The following is a 22,069-nucleotide window of genomic DNA, read 5'->3' on the forward strand; positions in this document are numbered from 1 at the left end:
TTCTGCAAAGTGTGTTCTTTAGGTTGCACATCCCACCTTCTCTTTGTGATACACACTAATGCTAAGCAAGCCAGTTATGAGTAGAGCAAGGATTTGAATACGTGTTAATGGGCTGCAAGTGCTGGTTGTTTTCTGAGGCCATGAATCTGTCAAAGCATAAACTACTGCAGGAATTCCAACCTTGATCATTTTTCCCCCAAAAGGAAACACCAGAGGTAATGTTTATAGTATCAAATCTACCTTTTGTATAAACCTGCATTTCACCAGTTGATTTTTTTCTGTAAAATATTTTAAACTATTTTATGGTGTAAAATCTGTGTACAACATAAAAAGGGAATATCGGACAGTGTTCTGGTGAAGCAATGACTAGTTCAAAGAACAGCGTTACCCTGAGGGAGCAGTGTGTGTTCTAGAAGAAAATACAGGACAAAACCCAGTTGTACAAGAATTTGATCACTATGTTCAATGAGTCTCTAAACATCTAATTTGCACAAGCAGGTCTATAGCAAAGATATTACCTGTACGGTGGGTGATAGAATTTTCCTCTCTGTTTCTGTCAGAGACATATGGAACCACAGCAATGCACTGTTCAATTACAGAAAATCCCAAGCAGCTCACAAGTGTGTTCAGCACAGACGGAGCTGCGGGTTGCGAGATGCTGCACTGACCTGTCACTGGACACAACAGACTAAAAAAGAGCAAAGTGTTTGACTTGCGAGAGCATCATGTAGTCAGTGATGAGTGAACCGTGACAGTGTCATTTATTGGTAGCGTGTACATAGAGCAATTTTGGAAATAACATTTGCACTAGCAACTCAACTATGTTTCTGTACCAAAACTTTACATGCATTTCATTACATGCTACTGTGGAGTATTTCCTCGTGTCAGTGGATTATTTTTTCAGAGGGCTGTGTTACACGCTGCTTTCATCATTATTTGTGTGTAGGGACAGGCAGCAAATCTACAAGGGATTGTAATTAGTGTGTCTTATCCAAAATGCAAAGGATACAAGGGACTATGTTAAACCCCACGGTTGTGCCTGCAATTAGGGACAGAATTTATTCATTTACCACCTAACAAATATTCATGGGAGGCATCCAGGTAGAGTTTCACATTCAGTTTAATTAGAACAGTACTACCGATTCATTTGTACTTGGACATAATTTACTGACGGTATTAACAATACAAGCGATGAACAACAGTTTAAAAGGTAAGCTGGCCTAGTCGTGTAGGTGATTTTGGCAACAGTCCTCCTGCTTCATTAAAAAACACTGCAGCTAATGTGGCTCCTAGTCGGTTTAGTAGACGTGAACCATCCCGTACAGGAAAGTCCAGAACAGGACGTATGTGAAGAGCCCTCCTATAAGCCCCCCAGTGAAAAGCGGCCTTCGGGATTTAAAGTACTTGTTCCATCGCCGTCCAGCTTTTAACACCAGGAGCACGGAGAGCAGGACGGACGCCAGGAAGTAGAAGATGAAGCCGTGCAGGCCGGTCAGGCCCAGGATCCCGGCCGTGGCGCCCGACAGCGCCGACACCGACGTCCGGCAATAGTCCAGGATGGCGGCGTTTCCCCGAACCGCCGCCTCGCTGATGAACTGCGGCCCGTCGCGCTTGGCCAGCACCGCGGCCATGGCTGCCAGGCGGGCTCGGGGACCTCCCTGCTCCCAGCGGCACTGGGGGAAACACACACGGGCTGTGGGGACGCGGCCGAAGCGCTGCCTCCCGCCGGGAGCCGAGCCCGCCCGGCTCCACCAGGCCGCCCTTAGAGGCGTCCGGAGCGCGGCGGGAGCTCAACGGCCTCCGGAGGCCCCGCCCGCGGCACCGACCCTCCCGTCTTCCCCCGGCCCGTACCTCTCATCCACGGCGGCGCGTTGCTCCGCGGGACCCTCGGCCGGGCCCGAGCGTCACGCCTCGCACCCTGCCAAGGGACAGCACACAGCGCCCGTCACCGCGGGCCGCCCGCGGGAGCCGGGGCCGCCGCGCCCCGCCGGGCCCAACCTACCGCCACAGCGGAGACTCTCGCCCGCCCGCCGGAAGCTCCTGTCAGGCATCTTGGCGCGGGGGCCGCCGGGAAAGCAGCTTGACTTCCGGCGCCCGAGCCGCCACAGCGGGCGATGCGGCACCCGATTGGCTGGCGGCGGCCGTGACGGCGGCGGGGGGCGGGGCCGGGCGAGGCGCTTTTGTTCGGGCGGCGGCAGCGCTGGAGGGGCCATGTCGTACGTACCGGGGCAGCCGGTGACCGCCGTGGTGGTGAGACGGGGACACCGCGCTGGGGTGCTGAGTGGGGCACGGACGGGGACACCGGGCCGGGGGTGCCGAGCGGGACACGGACGGGGACACCGGGCCGGGGGTGCCGAGCGGGACAGGGACACCGCGCCGGGGCTCCTGAGTGGGGCGGGCGTGGCGGTGCCGGTGCCGCCCTGCGGCTGTCAGCGGGCGGGGGGCTCGGCGGGGGCGGAGTCGCCGCGGGGGCGTCTCGGGGCGGCCCCGGCCCGCGGGTGCGCGGAAGGAGCGGGTGATGGGAGCGGGTCGCAGAGCCGCTGGTCCCGGTTGCCACCCACTGCCGCTCCCAGCCCGCCTGGGCGGTGTCTCCGCGCCGGGGGAGCTGCCGGTACCCGCGGCGAGCTCGGCCCGTCCGGGGTAACGGGCGGGCCGGGCACTTGGGCCGCAGACAAACGCCGCTGCCGGTGTGAGGGAACAGACCCCGCCGAGGGAATCGGTAGCTGTCGCTCGGGCCCCGCCGGGAAGCCTGTTCTCCGTTGTGCGGAACGTCTGGCAGCCGGTCCGACCCGCCCGCCGCCCCGGTGGGGATGCGGGAACCGCCTGTTCAGTGCCCTCTGATGCGAGAGGCCGCGCGACCTTGGCAGGAGAAACCCCCCTTGCCTAGGTGGAGTTTAACAAGGACAGCTTTTAATGCATATTAATTGCCTTAATAACAAACTGTGCATGAAAGGGGCTGTTTTTTCTGCTAGTTAAAATGCTAAACTTATTTATGCTGTGGGTGGTGTGACTGTAGCCCAGTTGAAATACGCTGCACCGCTCCCAGCTGTGTAAGAGCAGAGCCCTGAGGATGTGGCCGCTGTCCCCCTGTGTCCTGGTGAGAGCCGGGGAGGTCACTGCCTGACGGGGCTGTTCGAGGGGAATCAGAGAATGGTTTGGGTTGGAAGGGACCTTTAGAGGTCATATAGTCCAACCCCCCTGCAGTGGACATCTTCACCCAGATCAGGTTGAAAAACCTTTTGAGTGGTTGTTGTTTCAGTTAAGAAAAGGTGACTTTTTCTCTTGGCTCAAGAATAGCACAAGCTGGCATTTATAAAGGATTTGGGCAATGTATAAAGCTTGTGGGATGCCTGTGCTCATCAGACACCAAGGAACTTGTCTCTGGATTACAAGTGTCTGTTGATAACTTATCTTAAAGAACCATCCTAATAATAGGTTGTTATTTCCCTTCATAGGGCTAGGCAGGAACACAAGGCACATAAATAAAGAGCAAGAGCTGGGAATGACTGCTGGTTATCTAGACATGACTCATGTTTAAAGAGACCTGCTCTGGTTTTAGTGTTTTCCCCTTGTATCTCCAGGCAGTGGTAAAGTGCTGAGTAGTTCAGAGCCAGTTGTCAACACCGAGGTTGCATGTGACAGACAGCAAATGCCACATGATGTTTCAGAGCTTACGGAGCAGCGGTGCAGCCTGAGTAGGTTTATGGTATCTCCGAGAAGGACAATTTAACTGCGTCTTCTGTATCTGTGTCTTGAGGCACACTTGAGATTTCTTCCAGTGACCAACAATACTCAGCTATTTTATCTTCTTCTCTTTTCAGCAAAGAATTGAAATACATAAGCTTCGTCAAGGTGACAATTTGATTCTGGGATTCAGCATTGGAGGTGGCATCGACCAGGATCCTACTCAGAATCCTTTCTCTGAAGACAAGACCGACAAGGTCAGATGTTCTTTGTTTTCTGTAGCACCTCTGCAAAAGCTCACCCAGCAAGCTCAGCTCATATCTGTATTTTGTCCTCTCATACAGTTCACTACTAAGGTTATTCTGCTGCCACATTATCATTTGCAGACTAAGTTCATTTTACGTTAACTCTTTACCTTTTCTATCTTCCAACATTTCACAAACTTGTTTTTAACTAGAATCCCATAATATACAATAAAGTATTTTTGCATTGGCCTTTGAGTATTTAATGCTCCCGTATTTAGCAAATGAACACTTTTTTTGTTTTTTTTTCAGGGTATCTATGTAACAAGGGTGACAGAAGGAGGCCCAGCAGAAGTTGCAGGACTTCAGATTGGAGATAAGATCATGCAGGTAAATACCAAGATGAGACAGGTACTAATGTAGTACTAAGTGCACACTAGAGAGATGCTTCTGGTGCGGGAAATATTGTCTGCTGGGTACTTTCCAGGACAGTTTGTGGGGCTTATAAACCAACAGAGCTGTGGCAAAGAATATCTACTACGTGGTTCTGTTAGAACAGTTATAGGACACCTGTGAGTCCAGGCACCTGCCTCACTTCGGTGCTTTGCTTTGTTTTTTCCTAGGTGAACGGCTGGGATATGACAATGGTGACCCATGACCAAGCTAGGAAGAGGCTGACAAAAAGGAACGAAGAAGTGGTCCGGCTGCTGGTGACCAGGCAATCTCTGCAGAAGGCTGTGCAACAATCCATGATGTCCTAATCAGTCATCCAGTTGGGGAAGGGTTGGGGAGGGAGATAGGTTGATATCACGCAGGGAAGCAAATGCTAGGCCTGAACAGGTTGTCTGGAAAGAGTGCACATTCCTAACTGTGGTAAACACTATATTTTTTGTTTTTTTCCTTTCTCTGGTTTAACTGGCAGTAGTAAAACTAGTATCCCCCAGCGAGAGTGCTTCTCTGAAGTCTTCCCTGCAGGTCCACGGTAAGACTTTTTCGTAGTTGTGGCTTTCAGGAGGACAGGACAAATCCTAGTTATCTGGAGAAGCCTTAACTTTGACAGGATTCTTTTGTAGCACAAAAGCTTCCTATTTTAAGAAGAAATATGGTTTCTACTCGCTTTTAGAAGTGAGCTGTCCTGTCCTGCCATGCTATCAGAGTGGCAGCATTAAGAGTTGCACAGTGCTGAGGGGAGGAGCACTGTACTAATCCCACTTGGTGTGCTGAAGGGTTTGGGGCATCACGGTTTGCTGCAAAGGCTCCCTGTACAAAGCAGCCTCTTCAGACAAGAAACAACTGAGTGACACAGAAGTGTTAGATGAATGCCTGTGAAGTACACTAAAAGTTCATAAACACTACCATTCAACTTCGCTGTCAGGTAAAATCTTAATTCTTCTTGTTCCCAATGATTTTTTTAACATCAAATGAATCAGGTTTAAATGAAAGGAATATGGAGCAGGTAAAGAAAATACTGTTGCTGAATTTATCAAAATTGCTGCTTGTAGCTGTAGCCTTCAGTTCTTCATTCCACTTCTGTTGGACTGGAAATGGAAGGGGTGGATTTTGATGTGTCTTTTAGAAGACTTTTCTTAAATCACTGATTTATTGGACAGAAGAGATGAACATGCCAGTGATTTCCAAAAGTGCCTCTTGACCAAATTTAAACTTCTGGTAATATACTAAGTTTAAATCAACGTGCCACAGGATTCAAGATTCTTGCTGCAACACTAGGTTAATTACCTAGCATCCTCGTGGTTTGTTAACCAGCTAGCTTTATAATTATCCAAAAACCTGGAGTTTTTAATCCCCTTCCGTTGATTTATACATATCTGTACTTTCCTTAAGCAGTCTTCAGGTAAGCTGTTGTAAATAGAACACGAGGAGGTGGCAAACTAACTTATTCAGTACCTTACTGCAGTGCCATGTACCTATATTGTGATTAATGCATCTCAGACTGTTCTGTACACACCAGCAGATGCCTATTTACCATATCTATGGAATTACTCCAATACTGCTTTTGCATTTTGTAACTTAAGAATTCGGTGGTAAATTTTAAGGCTTTCAAGCTGAAGTTATTTTTGTTACTATGGAGGTACACTGCTATTTGTACTGCTATTCCACTTGATTTTACACACAATAAAACAAAGTTGGATTTCCTGAGCTGTTTTCTCCTTACATTAAGAAGGCTGTATCACTTGAACGCGACACAATGCAGTCTGAGGTGAGTAAGCTCTGATTTCACTGGTGTGATTTGTAGTGTCAGACCTCACTTGGTCTCTAGGAGGGGAAGGAAGAGGTTCTAATTTTCCTTAGGCTGACAACTACACCCTCAAGTGTTGTTCAAGTACAAATGCAGGGATTCCCTTCTAGTTATATAATTCTTACCTTCAAATAACTCAAGACCTTCATCTCTACCTAGAACATATCACATGTAGTTAGAAAGTTGCCCAGGAACAAAACCAACTGTTTAAACTTTAATCATGGGGCAGTTAATTAACATGATCCACTTAGAAATAATCTCTCTGATAAATTTTTAAATTTTAATAAATTTTAATCTTTACCATCCACCTTTTAAGATTCAAGACATGTCAGTAGAACCCCCCTGAGCACCTTTGAAAAGAGTTTTCAGTGAAATAAGAATACAGTTTCTGCTTATTAGTATTATTTTTTTTTAATAAAGAGTTCAGGTTCTAACATGTATTTGCTACCAACCTCATTTTTTATGTACCGCTACAGCTGTTAACAGCCAACCTGAGTGGTGGTGAACTGTGAGGTGTCAGCATCAGCACTTAGATCCACAGTCTTCAGTCACTTCCTTATGGTATTAAGTGGTTGCTTAAACATGATCTCAGATTTTTGGAACCCAGAACTCTGTTCTTTGTGCTCTGCTTCCAATCAGAAAGATATCACTCTGGTCTTTCTCTTTCCTGTTGTTAATGGAAAAAGCCACATTTTGCTTGGACAGCTCACACTAAGCTGTTTGCAGCTTCAAAAGGCAAGAGTCTTCCATCTGCAAGTGGTGGCCAGAGAGCTTCCTGTCCTTTAAGGCATCTGGCAATTGGTATTTGGTGAGGCAACAGCTTGTACTCCATACCAGAGGGGATCAGGGTATAAACACAGATCAGAACTGGTATTTCTGACAACTGGCAGTAGGCACCTGGAAAACCCTCAGCCAGGGTAGGGGCAAGTTCAATTCAAAGTTTTTGTCTTCACAAGTGATGTTATTCACAAGGTTCATACCCCCGTCTCCTCCTATAAAGGCAGTAGTGCTGGACCATAAAAACAATATCAAAGATGATGGAGAAGATGCCCAGGCCAAACTTGGTTGGATCTCCAAAGATTAACTTCCACTCATCTGTCAAATAGAAAAATTAGAATTAAGATTAACTCCTTAAGTGTAATCTCACTTCAAGACTACAAGGTCATGCCATACATACCAGAGAAGTCCATGTTCGTTACCTGGACTGCTTAAACACACTTTAAGAGTGACTGTAGTGTACATCTTATGCATAGCTAATTAATACCTGTTCTGGGGTTCCTTCAAAATTTCACTTTCCATCTTGAAGGAATATGAACAGGTTCTTTATTTTTAGTGTAAGAACAGCTACCCATACTATAGCACAAACATCATCCTCCCAAGATAACCTGCTGGTTTATATCTGCTTTGTAGTAGGATCTTCCTGCCCCATTAAGAAAGGACCCCACCACCTCAGTTCCAGCCTTACCATTGTTGTATGACTGCAAAAACATCTGGAGAAGGCTGAAGCTTCCACCAGTGAAGTCCAGTAATACATTCCCAATACTCCATCCCTCAGTGCTCTTCCGACGGAAGTTCATGTAGGCCTGAGAGTGTAACAAGAAGTCAGTGTGTCACGTACAAGCATTTCTGAGATTAACAGTTAAGATGCCTTCTGTATAACAATAATAAATAATAATAAATAATCATTGCCAGTTTAGTCAGACTTCCAAGAATATGCACTTCAGGCTTAGGGTGACAGGAATAGAATAACAAATCAGAAAAAGTTCAGATTTACCTGTGGAAAATATTTTATCAGTGTGACTGCTAACTTAATGTAAGAGAAGCAGAACAGAAACTGTAGCCATGTCATTTCCTCAGCTGCAGCAAGAAACAGTGTGGTAAACGTGAAGATCCATGCAAGTGCCAGCAGTCCAACAACAACTTTGGATACTTTCTGACCTGCTCGCTGAAACAGAAACGCAGATACACTTAGACTGACCCAGGTCATACATCCCCAGACACACTAAGATACAGAATATGCTCATGACTATGTGAGGTTACAAATCCAAACCTGTTGTTGTACTGGTTGGGCTCAAATCACAAGGGAATCTTAAAATTAAAGGAGTGTTATAGCAACCAGCTGTAGGTTTGCAAGAGCTGATAAGCAATATTCAACATCAATCACTTGCAATACAGTTGTTCATGAGCAAGTGGGAAACAGTATTGTGGCAGTGTTCTTCAGTATTGATGCTTGCTATCAGTGCAACATCTGTAACAACCTCCTGAGTTTAGTCTGATGATAACAAGAGTTTTTACATATGCAAAAGGCTGCTTATGCCATTATCGTAAAAGATTCATGGTTGGCTTCTAATTCTTCACTAGAAAAGACTATTGCACTAAGTGGTGACAAATGGGCTGTTAGTTTTAGCATCACCAAAGGAAAACCCCAATAGAGAAACAGTTACCATCTAGAAAAGATTGGCTGTTCAGATCAGAGGCCTTTACAATGGGACTTAAATAGAGAACCACCTGACTATAGCAATCAGTCCCACCTAAAAAGGGTGGGAATTATAAAAGGGCCTTTGCAGCTGTTTTAGGAGAAAAGAAGTTGAAAAAAGCTTGAAGTTTGAATTGCAGGGAATCACAAAGGGCCTGTCCCAGCTTAAGGAATGCTCCAAGTAGTGAGGAAACAGCAAAGCACGTATCAGCACTTGTACTGTGTGGAGCTGCATAGAGATCTGTTTGGGAACTTTATGAACTAGGCTGTTTGCCTTTGTTATTGTGAGTCCCCAAGAAGTTTACTTAAAGGCTCAGCACATCCATGAGACTCAAGTAGCTCACTGGAGTTGCTACTAGCTTGGGGAAGATAAAAGGAGCTGGATTGTGAAGCCTGACTTCTGAAAAGGCCAACAAAAGTGCAATGAAGAGGACTTTGGAGCCCAGAAGGAGAGGATGGTGAGTGGGGAGGTGTCCAGCAGAAAGAGCTATGCCAGCAGTGCTGAGACTTACCTCATAGATGCAGCACTGAATTATGATGAGGAGAGTTAGAGCTACTGCGTGGAGACTGAAGAAAACATCGTTGATAGCCACAGGGTTCACCCCACTGGGATAACTGACTAAGAATTCCTCCTAAATGTAAGAGAAAGCAAAACCAGCCAAATGCCTTAACTCCCTTCTGCAGATACCCACCCCCTGACAAGTATTAAAAGATAATAACACTTACCTTAATCAAGGGAATCCAAAAGAGTCCAACATTAAACACACTGTATGCTATAAAGCCAGTGAGGTTTAATGCTATAAAGTCAAAGCTTAGTCCAACAACACTAGAGAAGGGGTGGGGAAAAAAAAAAAGTATGAGAAATATGCATGAGAACATTACAGGCAGTTCCAGGGACAATTTGACCCTAGAATGTACTGATTTCTAGGCAATTTTTGATGTAAGCCTTCCATGAGCTCAGCTAGTCTGATCAAACCATTCCAGCCTGAATCCATAGAAGCAGTAGCGCATCTTTGCCAGAAGAAATGCTTCATTTTCATATATAATGATGTTTCTACTTACAGTCATTTAAAGGGAGCTGGCCTAATGACAACACTATGAGGAGCCGCCTGATAAGCAGCTTACAAGGTAAGTAATCTTTTAAGGTGGTCATTGTAATTGGCTCGGCCTGATAAATTTACAGCATGACACCAAAGGGGATGGGGAAGTCTCCTCTGTCACAAATTAGTATTGGATGACGAACCATAGGATTAGGTGTCTGTAAGATGCACTTAGTTTCCTCTGACCTGCATGCATAAAAGCTCCCTGGGGCTGCATTTATCCAGGCCCCATCTTCACCTTGCTATCCCCCCCATCTTTCTATGTGTAATTCAGAATAACCAAGATGGATGTAACTGAAACTAGGAAGATGATTTCTAGAAGTGCTTAAGTGACTCACAAAGACATCTTAATTCATTTTACCTTTTTCGTTGCCAGTTCTCAAAGAGTTGAGGATAAAAGGAGATGGACCAGGCAAGGAAATAGATCCAGCCAATCACCTCATCAACATATCTTACTATGATGCTATGAATCACTTGAAATTGAATCCTAGGTCTGATGGGTAATGCAAACAGAATAGGTTAATTTGTCTGTTCACACTTCAGCAGATTTTATCTTGTTATGCTTTAAGAGACAAAATAGAGACCAGGTGTTGAGACAAGACAGTAAAGATTCATAGTTTCAGTAGAGTTGCTCCCCTTTTCTTTAGTGTCCTTGTTATCTTTACGGCATCTCCCACTCCTACCCTCAACCTACCCTTTCCTTCTTGTTTCACTCTTTCCTTTCCATTGTTTTACAATAGAAATCTTCAAAAAGGTCATCTTGTGCCAATGGCTTCCACTCTCTTATCACAAGATCTGTTATGCAAGAGCGAGTTTCACTGTTCATGCTCTGCCAGTAAAGCCTCATGATCATGCCTGTCCTGTTGAGAATTTCACATGCTTACCTCTGCATTTGCTTTGAGTCTTAAAAGCAGAAGTAAAATGAGGAAGTAAAACAGGAGTATCCTGTTGCTCAAGGCAACAAGCAAATACAATCCAGCTTTCCCTGTCTTACTAGACTTTTTTCCTCTTAGGGAGGACTGGTCTTTGTGAAAAGAGGGCTTCCCTAACTAGAAAGCAAAGCACCTGCCTCTCATGGTAGTGATGTGGGTGCACAGCTGCATCAGGCACTTCAGAACAAGTTCTGAACAGTAAGAATAGTATCTCACTGGACATTTACAATCAAATGCTTTCTGGACTAGAAAAGCTGACGTGAAGTTTTGATACTTTTGGGAGGGGTTACCAAAACCAAACTAAGGAGCCACAAGAACTCACAATCATGAAGTCTAAGATACCAAGATTACCACTCTGCTTCCGTACCCTGTATTTATCTGAATACCTTGGGGACTGCTGGAGGGTCACTATATCTTTTCAACTACATACCACCTATGTCCCATTAACTAATTATAAGAAGGGAATAGTTACCCCAAAGATTAGGAAGCTGTAGGATAGTAAGCAGAACTAAAAACCATTTTCTCACCCAGTTATGTTGGAATTAGTGGTATAAAGATAAACTGTTACTTGTCCAACATCATCTGCTTTCACTTGGAAATCTGCTTTAGTGTGACCTGCAGGCAATTGTACCTGCAAGGCAAAGTGGAGGAAAGAAAGAGGAGAGTTGCACCACAGTAGCAGCAGGCTTTTGCATAAGGTCAGAAGTCTGTTCTGTCACTTACTTCATCAGGCAGTTCAACAATAGTGCTCTGTTTTGATGAGTATGTAATATTAAGAGTTATCACCAGTGTCTCATTTAATGGAGCCCTGTGAAGGCAGAAAAAAAGAAGTTAGACTGGTGCTTGAGTACACAAAGATTGCTTCAGGGCTGCAGAAGTATCTGCTCATCCCCCATCCCAAAGAGAAAGTAAAGATGCAATTGTGATTTTTACCTCAGAGATACAGTGACGTTTGTTGAACTTCCACTTTCTAACGAAACCACTTCAGGGACAGACAATACAATGACTCCATCTGGGGGAACAGGGGGAGGGGAAATAAAAACATCAAAAAACTCCATACAAATATAAATTACTACAAATTATTAATATCTCCTTCAGAATAACTACCTACTTTCTTCTGTGATAGATTCTGTGATATAGACATTTTGTCCATTGCTACCTGCAGTGTCAGAAAAACAAAATTAGTACGCATGATAAACAGCAAAGGAAATACGTATTATTTCAAGGCAACTAAAAGGAGAAGTTAATAACTGTTGCTTGAACATGTTATGAGGAAGAAATGTAAATATTTGAAGTGCAACGAAAGTTCATGCCAAGAGAAGGCTCTAAGATACTTCAAGCCCACACTAATGGTTTCTTGATGTCATCCAAGTAATTTCGGAGTCATAAATGCCCAAAATTTAGTTTAAAATTGCTTCTTATGTCACAAATTCAAACCAGGCACCCAGATGTTCAAGATAATGTATGTTTGCTGTCATAACACTTCAGAAATCACAAGCAGCTTATGGTGGTGCTCTGAAATATGTCTTTCAAGGGGTATACATTGCAACAATCCAGCTACATTGTACCAAACCATGGTTTAAGCGAGATTGAGGTTTCAAATACGAACATAACTGATATCAAAACCATAAAGCTGGTCACGTCTCAACAATTTTGATATTTGGAATCCTATGCTTAAAGGACATGAGACAAGAGGAAGAAAAATCTGCTATACAAACATAAGACCAGAAATGATGAGATAAACAGGTTGCCCTGGATGGTGGGGTTTTTTTTGCCTTGTTGCCATATATTACATATTGTTAAGAAGTTATCTGAGTGCAGGAGAGCTCCCCAGTTGCTCGCTGGCTGCACCACAGACAGTATTTAATCTGCTCAGCAGAGATGAGCTCAGAGCACGAGGCGAATGCTCCGTCTGTGTATGAACACACCAAGTCAAAGGCAGCGTGTGACAGAAGAGCTGACGGGGACCACAGCGCAGGTCTAGGTGACACCGCAGAGTCCTCTGCCACCTCTGACCAGCTCAGACCTGGCCCTTGTAGGCCTGAGCCACAATGACCAACTCACCACCAGGCCCCAGCAGCACAAGCGAGAGGTACAGTAGAGGGCAGAACAGGTATGGCATCTCCATAGTGGAAAAGCTGCAGAAATAGTGGGGAAAAGACCTTGCTCAGGACCCACACACTTTGAGGGGGCACCAGCACACCCCCTCAGCCAGCAGCTCCCTGAGAATGGCTCCCTCCCAGCCAAGCTGAGGAACCCTCAGCAACCCCAGGAGAACATCAATCTTTCAGTCCCTCTGTGTGCCCAGACTCCCCCGGGCACATCTCCCCTCACAGCTCCCCGCTCCCCGCCGCACAGCGCTCCCGCCCCGGGGGATCCCCCACCCTCGCGGACTACAAATCTCAGCAGCCACCGCGCCCCCGGCAGCGCCCCCGCCCCGGCGGCGCCGCGCGGTGCACGCTGGGACTTGTGGTCCGCGCCGTCCTCCCCTCAGCAGGCGCGGTGAAGCGGGGCCATCCCCCATTTGGAGATACACTAACACTGAGGGAGCAATGCTGAGGAGAAGACACCTTACCTCTTTCCAGCGCCGCAGCTCCGTCCTGCACAGCCCCGACTCTTCCCTTTTCAGCTTCTCACGTGAGGCGGCCGCCTGTCAACTCCCCGCCCAGGGCCCCTGTTGCGCCGGTGCGGCCGCCCCCGGCGCCATCTTGGGTGTGACAGAGCAGGCTGAGCGCTGGGCGGGTGCCAGCGGGGCTGTGAGGAGGGACAGCCCGCGGACCGAGGCAGCGCTCGTTGCTCTGGTTGTTTGTTGGAGTTTCGTTTAAAGCTGCGCAGGTCACCGGGGAGGGCTGGGGAAGGGAAGGTTTGTCACGCTCAGGATGGAGGGGTAGTGGCCAGGCACTGCTGAGGGGAGGTCTTGTCAGCCAGAGGGCAAAGTGCAGGCTGCTCTCCCAGCCCAGCCTGCCCTGGTGAGGGAGCCCGCACTGCTTGTGCCCTCGTCACACTTGGCTTTTGGGGCCGGTGTCCCCTCACAGGTGGCAAGGAGCAGTGTGGGGCTCAGCATGGTGGGTGGCAGTCCGGCCACCACGTAGAGACACGAGCAGGGTGGGGAAGGTGAACGCCATGGCGGGCAGGCCTGCTCCTGCCTATGTGCTGGGCATAGACCTGGGCACCACGTCGGTCAAGGCTGCCTTGGTGGTGGAGGCAGAGCAGGGGCAGGCGGTGGCAGGGAGCTGCTCCAGGGAGACACAAGCACACGCCAGCAGCCAGGAAGCGGGACCGCAGGTAAGGGGCGGCAGGTGGCACAGCTGAAAATTTCAGGGTACTGGCCTTGCCATGGCTGGGTTGTGTTCTGGTGTTATGCAGACTTCAGTGGTTTTCCTGGCCTACAGTGATGGAGGTGGTTGCTGTATGTCTAGATGTCTGAAAGTAAACTTAAAATGCTTTTTATTTACTGTTTAAGAAGGTCAAGTAAAGCTGGAAGGTTATTTTGTACTTTGACTTGAGATGGGATCATAACTAGAAATTCCCTGTGGAAATAACCAGGAACATGTATTCCTGTTAAAGGTTTTTACGTTCATGGTATTGGTCAGTCTAAGAAAGGATGAATCATAAAAATCATGTACGAACCTTTCTCTGGCCTAGTATTGTAGTGAGTCCAGGGGCTAGTTTAGCAAACATACCAAACCTCCCTAACAGTAATGTTTATGCAGCAAAAAATATGTACACACAGATTAGATCGCATCTATACATAGACTATATTTGAATACTTATGCTGGTCTGTCACAAGGTGATCTGAATCTTCAAAAGTGAAACCTGGAATATGGCTTCTCTTGTGGCAGTTTCGTTAGTTTGCTACGTAGTACAGTTTGCAGTTCTAGGAACTGTGTATCCAAAACTAAAGTATCAGTATCATCAAAATGAACTGTGAGTAGATACGGAGGTGTAAGGGAGACTGCATGCCAGCCAGAACACGCAGATAATCCTCTTTGTGAGGAACACAAAGAGCAATATATAAGGTGAACTAATGAAAGCACGTACTAAGTGTTAATGGATTTTTAAAGGTATATTTGAGCATGGTAACTTATGAAATTAAGAATTATTTGGCTTTCAGTTTAAAAGGCTGTTATCCCATTCTCAACGTGCTAGTATTGTTTTTTAGTTTTTGTGGTTTTGTGGGTTTTTTGTTTTTGTTTCTGTGTTGTTTTTTTTTTTTTTTTAATTTAGTTGTGAAGGTTATTCTAATACATGATATTAAGCTAAATGAATTCTGTTCTTCACTTCTGACTAGAGTAGCCTTGTTTCTTAAATACACTGAGGGAATCCTAATGGTTTCATGCTCAGAATAATGCTTTATGATTGCAGGGAATGGAGCAGAATGTCTGGAGAATAATAAGAGCATTGAATGAATGCCTTGCTGCTCTACCTCAGCAGCAGCTTCAAAAAGTCAGTCACATTGGCATTTCAGGACAAATGCACGGGATTGTGTTTTGGAAAAAAGATAAAGGTAACATTAGTTCTTTGGCATCCTTGTTCAGAGGCTTATGATGCAGAAGGTAATTTTTAAACACTGAAGTGATCTGTAGGAAACTGTTGCATGTTCACTTTGGTCTTCTGTAAAACAGAATTAGCATAAGATCTTCATTGGGAGTTTTGCTTTAATTACTGGAATTTCAGCTACTGACTATATTTAATCCTGTTGTTTTCAAATTATTTAGTCTTATGAGGTCCCTGCAGAGTAAGCACAATTATTAATATGGAGGAGCAACATATTTGTGGCTTGTTAATTGTTTGTCCATCATATGCAATCTGCTGCCAGTTGAGAGAACTTCTGCATCATGTGAATGACTTTTTGAGGGAGGGGAATATTATTCACCTCATAAAACATTTAACTAGCTGTTGCCCAGTATCTCAATACCTTCTAATGCTTCTACAGTAGCAGTTTTAGCAGCTTTATGTATGACTTGAAAAATAAGCTCTGCTTGATCTTTATGTTAAAGTGTGTCTAGCAGTGGTTATCCAACAGTTAATATCACTATGCTGTTTTGAACTGCTGTTTGAAAGTGCAGTAGGAGAAAATGTGGAGTTCAGTAGATGGTGTTTTCAGTCCTTTTTTTTTTTCTTTCCCCCCTTCCAAAATCTCAAGGCATTTTTTTTTCCTAGCAAGTCGTAGACTGTCATGTTGCATTTATCTTGCTGCTTACATTCCTGTTAGTAGGAGCTGAAAAAGAATTATGGTTGTTATTCCGGAGACTCTGCTTCTGTAAAATGAAGGGCCAAGACCTCAAAAAAGAAACGAACCACAGTGAGATAGTCACAGGGGAATGATTGTGCAAATACGCAAATAATCTTTGTGACAAGCGAGGACGTTTGAAAAGCCCAGGCCTTGGATTGCCAGCCCTTTGAGATAGGAATGCATTATCTTCTTGGCTAACCTCCTATAAACCTAACAAAGTCTAAGGCTTTCAGAATGTGATTCCATGTCTTCTTTACCTTATGATGTACACATCTGAACAATTATACAAGTCTCATACAAATAGGAGTTATGCAGGTAAAGCAAAGATTTATTGTAAGCCACAGAATATGTTTCCCAAAAGTGCTGGTCACTGCTTGTCAAAAGTTGTCAGTGTCTTAATTGCTTTAAGAGACACTATGCTATTCATTACTGGCTGTAATTTTACATTAAATACTAAAATGACCAGAGAGAAAGAAATCCAAAGGCTGATAGACTGAAGGAGCTGTTGCTCGCTTTCCAGCTGTCCCATGGGCTGCATAACAAAGCCTCATGGGTTCATGGTAGACATGGATTCTTATGTCATATTGTTTAATATTTTATATCCTAAAGCCACATGCCACTTTTATCTTGTTTTTATCAAGTGGAAGAGGGTGTTTGCTCTCATTTGTTTTGAGTAGACTAAGTGAATCCATGCACTTTGGAACACAAATTGCATTTTTAATGACGTCCTTTAGGATTAGATTTATGGTTAATAATATTTCTTAGAATCCATTTAAAACTAGGAAAGCAAACCAATTGGAAATTCAGTTCAAACAAACTTGAGAGAACACAAAATGAAGGGAACAAGAAAAAGTATGTGTTTGCTTCGCAAGTTTCATATAGTATTTTCCCAGCTCTCAAGGATGCTTTTTACTGTGAGAGTGTAACTTCAGATCCTTGTGTCCAGCCCAAGAAAAGCTCTTTAGCCATGTTTGTGCTAGTCAGTTAAGCAGCCAGGTAGGTCTCTTCTCTGACCTGTAGGACAAGTAGAACAGCACAGCTTGAAACTCTGTTCCCATCCCCAGCTGAAACCCAAAAGGTTACCTGGATTACAGAGCCAGCTGGAGACAGCATATGGCCTGTCCCGTCCCCTCACTGTGGCCCAGCATCACTTGGGAGTGCAGTGGTTGTGTGAGGCCCAAGCTGTGCCATGGAGAGTGCCAGCAAAGATCGTATGCCAGTGCTTGAGCTCAGCCTCTGCTTAGTTTGCTGTGCTAGCAGGACCGTATGCTGCCTTTGCAGGGCTGCTTGCGGGGAGTGTGTCAGGGCAGGAGGCAGCCACTGGGCTGTGGCAACAGCAGATGTTGCTGAGAAGGCTCCCTGCAGCTCTGGGAAGTTGCTATAATTTAGCTGAGGCCTTTTCATGAAAGAATGTGAAGGTTTCATCAAAGGTGTAGTGTTTTCTGTTCAAAAGGAACTGGTAAAATTGAGTTAAACCCTATTCTACATGTGAAGCTTTGTCTTGTAGCACAGGTGAGGGATACTCTTTAGTATGTTGCAGTCCATTGCTTAATACATCTAGATCCAGGTTTCCTGTTGCTTTGGCTCAAAAGGTGATGAAACTACATGTTATCTGTTGTAGGCAGTTCATTACTAATACGGCATTCTCTAGGTCATGATGTGGCAGGTCCCAATTGAGGTATGTATGTGGGAGCTGTCCTATCAGCTCACTACCTCCCATAGCAGAATTGTGATTTTTTTGGTGGGTCATCTGTTAGATAAGTTGCATCGTTAATGTCTCAAGGTGAGAGTTGCTTATTCCTCTAGGCACTAGGAGTGCTCATAGAGAAGGAAGGCCTTGGAGACTGGTCTCTATTTTAGCAAAGGATGACTGGCATTATGATGTTGTCTAGGGCTGAAAACTATGACTAATTGATTTAATTAAAATCACTGCTGGCTCTGTGTCTGCTCTTCTTCCGATATATTTGACAAATTATCAAGACCGCCCATAAATGACGAATGCCAGGCAGACCATGCTGCAGGGAATCACTGAAGTTCTCAGATCCTGTGTGTTTCAGGTTGCAAGTGGACAGAGTGTGGCACAGGCCTTACGTTTGAGCCGGAGGGCGTCAGTCATCTGATTACTTGGCAAGACAGCCGCTGCAGTCCCACCTTCCTCTCTTCTCTTCCTCTGCCGCAGTCACATGTCAGCTTGGCTACAGGATTTGGGTGTGCCACAATCTACTGGTATTTAAAGAAGAGGTACAGTAAGTTGTCTCACTGACAGTTCCTCGTCTTGAATTGATGTGACAATTAGTATTCCTGTAGCACATTAAGGCTGCTACAGGCTGAGGGGCCACAATTCTCTGTAATCATAATATTAATTTAATAGGCAAAGAGTATTTAAAATGACAGTATTCAATATAAACTATATGCAACTGTGCACAGAAGAGTCTCTGACCTCATAAAAATACTACAGATCTCTTTAATTAAAAGAAAAGCTTCTGGCCAAATAGTAACAGATACCTTAAAAGTATCATAGAATAATTCCAGTCAGTTCTACCGCTCAGAGGAGCTCTGCTAATGCAGTTTGAACACTATAATTTTGCCTTGTGCAGATTGTGAAAAGTACAAACATGCCTAAAACAGTAACAGAATTGCTTCGTCTGGTTGCTGCCAGATGCTAAAACAAACAGTCCCTAAATTAATTTCAGTTCCTTCCTTCCTTAGACACTGAGATCCGTATGAGGTGTTATGAGTGGTCTGCTTTGTTGTGGCATGTTTGCAGAGGATATAATTTTTCGCTTATGACTTGGCAACAACAAGATTTGCTCCTCAGTTTCGTCTGCGATATCCTATGTTTCTCAAAGAGCCTGTGTCTTCTTCAGCAGTGAGTCGGGGTTCAACAAATGGGGGAAAATGTATTACATTTTAGTTTCTTTCAATGTGTGTTCAGCAGATACATGGAGCACAACATGATCTTGCTTTAGAGCTGTATAGCTCATGAGTCCAGCTGTTTTGTTTTGTTCCTGTTTTGTTTCACCATTGTGCACTATTCACATAATTTGTGGATCCTAGAGCAATCGCAGGAATTAACCTGTTTTTCTCAAATGCTCCAGGATCAAAAAAGTAAATTTTTTTTTGTGCCAACAATTTCTGGTAACTTTTGCAATGACGTTCTTTTGAACCTGGACAACGCATTGCTTAAAGCCACCGTCTCTCCATCTTCCAGAAGGAGATAAGTGTTGCTGCTCTGGTAACAGCTTGGGAAACAAATTCCATAAAAAACCAAAACGAAACAAAACAAAACCCAAAACAAGCCAACAAAATGCAAGTTGATCACTGAGATGGCTGTTGCATTTTTAGATGGGACCACATGTCTGAAATACCATATAGCACTGGAGGTAATCTTGCTCCCGCTGCCTTAAAGCACCCCTCATTGTTTTTGGTTTTAAAATGTTTTGTTTAAAAGTCCAGATTTTCTGAAGTCTTATGATGCAGCTGGCACTATCCATGACTATGTGGTTGCCATGTTGTGTGACCTGAAGAAGCCACTCATGTCTGTCCAGAATGCTGCCAGCTGGGGATATTTTAATTGCAGAAGCAAAAGCTGGAATACTGACATGTAAGTGCTGGGTTTTGTGCATTGCTTATGTCAGGCAATGTGAACACTTCTTTGGACCCTAAGTATGAATGTGCTACAGATAAAAAGTGATTGAAAGTTACTCCTAATTAATTGTGGTGTGGCCTGTACTGAAGAACTTGTTGAGTTTGCTCTGGTTTGTCAGGTATATATGTTTAAATGATATAAAATCTTACATATCTTTCAAATCTTTAATGATTTGCTCTTTCAGGGCTGAGTGCTAAGGCGTTATATATTTCAGGGCTTAGGGTAGGCCAGGACTCCAAGGTGAAAAGATCTGCTCATGAAGGTATGAAAGAGTGACAGAAACTTGCATTTGGCCTACTGAACTTCAACTAATCTGGTTTTGTTGCTGTAGCAACATAGAGTATCTTGCAGTTTGACTGTGTAAGTTTTTGGATTTAACTTTGTGATTTGGTTTTAAACCACTAACTGCATGACAGCTTAAAAATTCATTGATGCTTAGAAGTTGCATTTTTTTGCCATTTTTGTGATTGTCCCTTTACCCTGGAACTGCTTGTCCTTATGACATCAGTAGGTTAAACTTGTTGAACATGTGCTGCTGTATAATCTCAGGTAATCAGATTACACATAAAGGAAAGCTTTTTATTCTTCTCGACTATCCTAGTTTACCCAGCCCGTTGAACTGGAATGCCACCCCTGTCCAAGACAAAGCTTTCTAAATAGGCGAAAGCATCCATAAATCCAGCAGCCACAAATGGGTTAATCTGTGACTTCAAATAAGTCTCTGTAGTCATGCCGCACATTCCTGTACTGCTTTCCTGCAATAATAATGTTCTGATTGCAGATTGAAAAAATCAGGCTTTCCTGTGCACTTGCTTCCAGAGGTGGGAGACCCAGGCAGTACTGCAGGCAGCACAATCTGTGCATGGCATGGAATACCCAAAGGAGCAAAAGTAGGAATTGCTCTGGGAGATTTCCAGTGCTCTGTTTATTCCTGTCTGACTGAGAGGACTGATGCAGGTATGATCATTTTGGTATGTTATTTGGTTTTCTCATTGTCCTCTTTCAGGGCAGCCTAGTAAAACACTGTGTTGGTTTGTTTTGTTTCTTTCCTTTTGTGTTCTAGTTCTTAATATCAGCACCTCTGCTCAGCTGACTGTCTCAATGCCCCCGGGTTTCCAACCTCCAGAGACACCAGATCCTTCCTCAGCTATTACTTATTTTCCCTACTTCAACGGTGACTACTTGGCAGTGGCAGCATCACTTAATGGAGGCAATGTGCTAGCAACGTTTGTGGACATGGTGTCACGGTGGACAGAAGAGCTAGGTAAGCTATTTCAAGAATAGTTAAAGCTAAAATTGAGGTTAATCAGCAATGTAAAAGGAAGCAAAGGCAAAGGAACAAGCCTAAAGCTGTTTGGTCATGCCGTATGAGGAACAAGGATGTAACTCTTGGGTCATGCTTCCTAGATCTCTGGAATTTCCTGCTGAAGCTTATGAACATGCTGGGACAGTCAGGCTTGGACTCCACATTCCCATTGCCTCTGGGTTTTGGGCTTTGTTTTAAGAACACAAGAGAATTATTTTTTGCAAGTTGTTTTTCAAAAGTAAAGGTCAGCACATTTGAGGACAGCCTCTAATTTTGTATGACTGCAGTCCAAGAGAGTCCCTTGATTAGATCAGTTGCCTTTTGCTGCACATTTTGCAGCACACTAATGGATTTTATGACTCAGACTCATGTAATATCATCTATGTGCTTTAAACATGGCCTTCACAGGTTTGGTGGTTGGTTGGGTTTTTTTGATCATCTCTTGGGTCTGCAATACAGAAATAAGCTCTGAAATTGTTCTTTTAGTGAGTGCTTAGAGCAAACTTTTCATTCACTTGCAATTCAGCCTGGCATTACTGCCTTTAAAGATGTTGGTTTGTGTAATTTAGCGGAGTATAGGCAAAAAGGAATAGTTATCAGGAAAGGCAGTTCTGTCATCAGATTTCTACTATCACAGATACTAAATACAATTGAATGGGAGAACTGTGGTTCATAATCCTGAAAAAAAAGTTCCCCTCGGAGCATGTAAAAAGGTACAAAATATTTTGTTGAATGGATGGATCAGCATCCATTCGAAGTCTCCACGTGTAAGATACATTAGACCCTTTCAAATTAATACCACAATATTTCCCATCTGCAGGACTTCAGGTTCAGGAATCTGCTATCTACATGAAGATAATCAAAGCAGCCTTGGACCAAAATGACAGCAAACTCTCCATCCACCCGACCATTTTTGGAGAGAGACACATGCCTCAGCAGTTGGCATCAGTGGCTAATATTGCTGCCTCTGACCTCTCTCTGGGTCACGTAACCAGAGCTCTGTGCCGTGGCATCATTGAAAACCTCTGTTCCATGTTACCTGTGCAGCGCCTGATGGAGACGGGAGTGAGGAGGGTTCTGGGGAGTGGGAGTGCCCTTGCCAGGAATGAGGTGCTGAGGCAGGAAGTGGAAAGGATTTTTCCATTCCCTGTGGTTTATGGGAAGGACGTCGATGCTGCTGTGGGGGC

General features: G+C 44.6%; 4 protein-coding genes across 11 annotated transcripts; 2 read left to right on the plus strand and 2 right to left on the minus strand.

Annotated features, from left to right (window-relative positions):
• Positions 1-1,102: 1,102 nt before the first annotated feature.
• EMC6 (ER membrane protein complex subunit 6) lies at positions 1,103-2,142 on the minus strand. Its single transcript, XM_082068521.1, has 3 exons — positions 2,003-2,142; positions 1,852-1,918; positions 1,103-1,673 (listed from the first exon to the last, which is right to left on the minus strand). The coding sequence occupies exon 3, from the start codon at positions 1,629-1,631 to the stop codon at positions 1,299-1,301; it is 333 nt and encodes a 110-aa protein (XP_081924647.1). The 5' UTR covers positions 1,632-1,673; positions 1,852-1,918; positions 2,003-2,142; the 3' UTR covers positions 1,103-1,298.
• A 16-nt stretch (positions 2,143-2,158) lies between these two features.
• Positions 2,159-6,083, plus strand: TAX1BP3 (Tax1 binding protein 3). The gene is made up of 4 exons (XM_082068534.1): positions 2,159-2,250; positions 3,822-3,941; positions 4,239-4,316; positions 4,550-6,083. The coding sequence occupies exons 1-4, from the start codon at positions 2,212-2,214 to the stop codon at positions 4,685-4,687; spliced, it is 375 nt and encodes a 124-aa protein (XP_081924660.1). The 5' UTR covers positions 2,159-2,211; the 3' UTR covers positions 4,688-6,083.
• Positions 6,084-6,471: 388 nt separating this feature from the next.
• On the minus strand, positions 6,472-13,368 carry CTNS (cystinosin, lysosomal cystine transporter). 2 transcript variants are annotated; one of them, XM_082068525.1, is made up of 12 exons: positions 13,267-13,365; positions 12,756-12,829; positions 11,803-11,850; positions 11,625-11,703; positions 11,415-11,499; positions 11,219-11,322; positions 10,121-10,252; positions 9,386-9,485; positions 9,172-9,291; positions 7,958-8,128; positions 7,649-7,766; positions 6,473-7,278 (listed from the first exon to the last, which is right to left on the minus strand). In XM_082068525.1, the coding sequence occupies exons 2-12, from the start codon at positions 12,817-12,819 to the stop codon at positions 7,145-7,147; spliced, it is 1,155 nt and encodes a 384-aa protein (XP_081924651.1). In that variant the 5' UTR covers positions 12,820-12,829; positions 13,267-13,365; the 3' UTR covers positions 6,473-7,144. The 2 variants fall into 2 exon arrangements, with proteins under 2 accessions (XP_081924652.1, XP_081924651.1); XM_082068526.1 differs by lacking the exon at positions 10,121-10,252 and having other exon boundaries at positions 6,472-7,278; positions 13,267-13,368.
• Positions 13,369-13,407: 39 nt separating this feature from the next.
• SHPK (sedoheptulokinase) lies at positions 13,408-20,778 on the plus strand. Of its 7 annotated transcripts, none has more exons than XM_082068528.1 (6): positions 13,408-13,976; positions 15,057-15,198; positions 17,985-18,168; positions 19,379-19,531; positions 19,761-19,838; positions 20,358-20,484. In XM_082068528.1, the coding sequence occupies exons 1-5, from the start codon at positions 13,815-13,817 to the stop codon at positions 19,771-19,773; spliced, it is 654 nt and encodes a 217-aa protein (XP_081924654.1). In that variant the 5' UTR covers positions 13,408-13,814; the 3' UTR covers positions 19,774-19,838; positions 20,358-20,484. The 7 variants fall into 7 exon arrangements, with proteins under 7 accessions (XP_081924654.1, XP_081924655.1, XP_081924656.1 ...); XM_082068530.1 differs by having other exon boundaries at positions 13,410-13,976; positions 19,791-19,838; XM_082068531.1 differs by having other exon boundaries at positions 13,410-13,976; positions 19,791-19,838; positions 20,396-20,476.
• Positions 20,779-22,069: the final 1,291 nt, after the last annotated feature.

The sequence above is a fragment of the Streptopelia decaocto genome, assembly GCF_964273445.1.
Source record: "Streptopelia decaocto genome assembly, chromosome: 18".
In the NCBI taxonomy this organism is placed as follows: domain Eukaryota; kingdom Metazoa; phylum Chordata; class Aves; order Columbiformes; family Columbidae; genus Streptopelia; species Streptopelia decaocto.

Excerpts from the sequence above, each read along its gene's own strand:
- EMC6 (XM_082068521.1), bottom strand. The coding sequence starts at position 1,631 with ATGGCCGCGGTGCTGGCCAAGCGCGACGGGCCGCAGTTCATCAGCGAG.
- CTNS (XM_082068525.1), bottom strand. The coding sequence starts at position 12,819 with ATGGAGATGCCATACCTGTTCTGCCCTCTACTGTACCTCTCGCTTGTG. Across the intron at positions 10,253-11,218 it reads ACTAATTCCAACATAACTGG|ACCTAGGATTCAATTTCAAG; the intron begins GTGAGAAAATGG and ends ATTACCCATCAG. Across the intron at positions 7,279-7,648 it reads TTTGCAGTCATACAACAATG|ATGAGTGGAAGTTAATCTTT; the intron begins GTAAGGCTGGAA and ends TCTATTTGACAG.
- SHPK (XM_082068527.1), top strand. The coding sequence starts at position 13,815 with ATGGCGGGCAGGCCTGCTCCTGCCTATGTGCTGGGCATAGACCTGGGC. Across the intron at positions 13,977-15,056 it reads GCCAGGAAGCGGGACCGCAG|GGAATGGAGCAGAATGTCTG; the intron begins GTAAGGGGCGGC and ends TTATGATTGCAG. Across the intron at positions 15,199-17,984 it reads GTTTTGGAAAAAAGATAAAG|GTTGCAAGTGGACAGAGTGT; the intron begins GTAACATTAGTT and ends TGTGTGTTTCAG.
- TAX1BP3 (XM_082068534.1), top strand. The coding sequence starts at position 2,212 with ATGTCGTACGTACCGGGGCAGCCGGTGACCGCCGTGGTG. Across the intron at positions 3,942-4,238 it reads CTGAAGACAAGACCGACAAG|GGTATCTATGTAACAAGGGT; the intron begins GTCAGATGTTCT and ends TTTTTTTTTCAG. Across the intron at positions 4,317-4,549 it reads TTGGAGATAAGATCATGCAG|GTGAACGGCTGGGATATGAC; the intron begins GTAAATACCAAG and ends GTTTTTTCCTAG.